This window comes from Poecilia reticulata, linkage group LG11 (assembly GCF_000633615.1).
Source record: "Poecilia reticulata strain Guanapo linkage group LG11, Guppy_female_1.0+MT, whole genome shotgun sequence".
Classification (NCBI taxonomy): domain Eukaryota; kingdom Metazoa; phylum Chordata; class Actinopteri; order Cyprinodontiformes; family Poeciliidae; genus Poecilia; species Poecilia reticulata.
The window spans coordinates 17,883,497-17,886,666 of NC_024341.1; the positions used below are offsets into that span (position 1 = coordinate 17,883,497).

The 3,170-nt window shown below is 38.7% G+C and overlaps 1 protein-coding gene across 1 annotated transcript in view; it reads right to left on the minus strand.

Annotated features, from left to right (window-relative positions):
- Positions 1 to 1,545: 1,545 nt before the first annotated feature.
- LOC103472607 (gastrula zinc finger protein XlCGF8.2DB-like) overlaps positions 1,546 to 3,170 on the minus strand; it is a gene marked incomplete at its 5' end in the record, with an annotated part of 2,179 nt that continues 554 nt past the window's right edge. Inside the window, one exon of the mRNA XM_017307356.1 lies at positions 1,546 to 3,144. Within this exon, the coding sequence (XP_017162845.1) occupies positions 2,527 to 3,144 (618 nt within the window). The remainder of the gene's footprint in view (positions 3,145 to 3,170) is intronic.

Sequence of the window (3,170 nt, forward strand, 5' to 3'; positions counted from 1 at the left end):
GCTGATCATCCATCTCTTCCTCCGACTTGACGATGATTTATTTAAACTTTGTGAAAGTTTCTTCAGCAGCATTAACCGCTCGTTGAGAAACTTGTTCAGAAAAAATCTCGAATATTCAACAAAACAGACCAGGCGCCATTTTATCGTTCTTCTTCCTCCGCTTCCGATTCTTCTTCGGGATGTTTTGACTGTCGGCATTCATATGGTGGCCTTACCGCCACCTTCTGGATAATACGGTTATTACATCTAAAGATTTCTCATACAAAAAAACTAAAATCTTCTCTTCTGCTTGATTTAAATAAGACAAATACAACATTAGTGTGACCTTGGGTACAGCTTTTGCTTTGGGTATAGAGCCTTAGATCTATACCCAAATGTTTCATGAGCAAGAATCGTCACAATTTATTTTATTACACAAAGTGACCACACTAAAAGTTGGAGTCTATTCTGGCCCTGGGATCCTTAAAGCAGAAAAACAGTTAAAACCCAATTAGATAAAATTATAGAAAATAAAGAAAACACAAATATAACTAAATGCACCCAAGTGTTCCACAACAAAAACACACTCGCACAAAAATCCCTGGTGAATACAGCAAAGAAAAGAAAAACTCCCCTTTCACTAGTCTCCTCAAGGTACATAAAAACAGTTGGGATCCAGGGACAGCATAGGTCCCTGTTTAAAACAAGCCACCGGGCTGGGCAATATAAACTCCCTTTCCCTAAACAAAAACAAAACAAAACTGAAATTGAAACCAATCAAAAACTGAAACAGTAGCAGGTCAACTACAGCGGCCACTCGGATTGAACAGCCAGACGCAGGGAGGTTCAAGACCGCGGTGCAGTTTAATCTCAACCTTTCTTTCCATCGACACCGTGAAAACTAGTATAAAACAAAAGGATATAGAACCGATGGACATGCTCAGCTCTTGTATAAAACCAACATATCAATGTTCAGTTATACACAAAAAGAACACGTTGTATCCTTTTACTAGTCAGCATACAGTTTCGTTTTTGAACAAATAAACCACGACGTTCTACTGCTTCTTAAATACCCTGCACGATACATGAAGGGTAAAACTTGCTACATTTACATCGTTATGTGCGCGAGGTGAAGGAGTGTAAGGCGCGCTGAAGTGTATGGGAAAACATCATTGGCGCGCCGTCCCCTCCAGACGGGGTTTTGGCGCCCCCTCTGGTGCTTGCGCTCCTATACGTTGCATACCCTGCATACCCACAATATGCCCCGACTACATTAGTATTCGAGTTCTCCGCAAATCCATAGGTAATATTGTTCTCTGAATCATTTTTCATACATCCCACAACATGTTTTGCTATATATAATACCAAATAAGAACATTTCCTACAATACAGTAACAGTCAGAAATTTTCAATCTACACATAATTATCTCTTAACCTGGAGTTGCCCCTCTGTTCCTTGTACTCTCAAATATATTCTGACATCTGGGGAGGGATACATCTACCAGCAGCACATGGTGCATTTAGATGAGTGCAGTTGCTCCGATCTCCACGTTATAACAACTAAGATGAGAGAAAAAGTCATTTATTGAAACCAATCACACATACTTTGTACAAGTAATGCATAAAAATTATTTTGTGGTGAATCTTGAATTTTCTTTAATGTACAAATGAATTTTATTTCATTTGAAAAGATTTTAAATAGGTACAGTAAGACTGGTTAATATAACTTGAACCAACTGACAGCATCAGTTTCAATCTCGTTTTGCTTTAAAGACAAACATCATCACAAATATGGTTTTGTATAGATTCATTAAAAACAATCACCCATTCCAGTACGTTCCATTTTTGCAGAGTTAAATTCTGTTTTACACAAAATTTTTCACTGAGTTTGGTCCAGCTCGGTCGAAACGTGTGGAATTTATAGCCAAACGTATGGCAGCGGCGTGACCTGTCACTGCGCCGCACCGCCATCCACTTACAACTCTTGGCACTTTAAGGTAAGTGAGACCAACTTGTTTTCTGTCATCTGACATAAGATCACCCTAATTAGGCCAAGCGGGTGAGAGATGGAGCTTTCCAAGAGAAAAAACGTTACTTCTTGTTCAGAGGAGTGGCTTGGATGACGTCAAACTATGATGACATAGGATTGTCAGGGATCCAACCAGGATCATTCATGTCAAGTTTGGTGCCAATTGGCCTTCAAATGAAAGTCATAACATTTTCTTTGCATTGGTGAGAACGCCAAATTCGCCGCTCTGCCATGAGCTTCCCTAATAATAACTTTTCTGTAGTCTAGAAAATGAACTTGTAACAATAATAGCTTACTTTACAAGTTAACCTGAAGAAAGAAAAAAAGAAGTGACGGGATTTAACACCTTCGTTTGTCACACACAGAAACTCGTCTACCAGCTACGTGCCGCCACGATGAGATTCAACACCCATTTGTCAAGTTACTGGAATCACTTGAATCGTTTCAACCATATTCTAGTTTTTAACCAAATCAACTTTATAGGGAAACTCAACATAGGACACACATGGAAAACAATTCTACGACTCTTCAACTGTGTGAGTCATCATGTGCAGAGCTAAACCAACTTTGTCTTTAAAAATTTTCCCACAGGTCACACATGAAAACGGCTTTTCACCACTGTGAATCATCATGTGCAGAGTTAAACTAACCTTGTGATGAAAACTTTTTCCACACTTCACACATGAAAATGGCTTTTCAACTGTGTGAATCATCATGTGCTGAGTTAAATTCCGTTTTGTACAAAAGAAATTTCCACAGGTCACACATAAAAACGGTTTTTTAACTGTGTGAATAATCATGTGCTGAGTTAAACTCCGTTTTATGGCAAAAACTTTTCCACAGGTCACACATGAAAATGGATTTTCAGCAGTGTGAATCATCATGTGCTGAGTTAAACTCCGTTTTAGACTAAAACGTTTTCCACAGGTCACACATGAAAACGGATTTTCACCAGTGTGAATCTTCATGTGCAGAGTTAAACTCCGTTTTAGATTAAAACTTTTTCCACAGGTCACACATAAAAACGGCTTTTCACCAGTGTGAATCTTCATGTGCAGAGTTAAACTCCGCTTTAGATTAAAACTTTTTCCACAGGTCACACATGAAAATGGTTTTTCACCAGTGTGAATCATCATGTGCAGAGTTAAACTCTGTTTTCGAC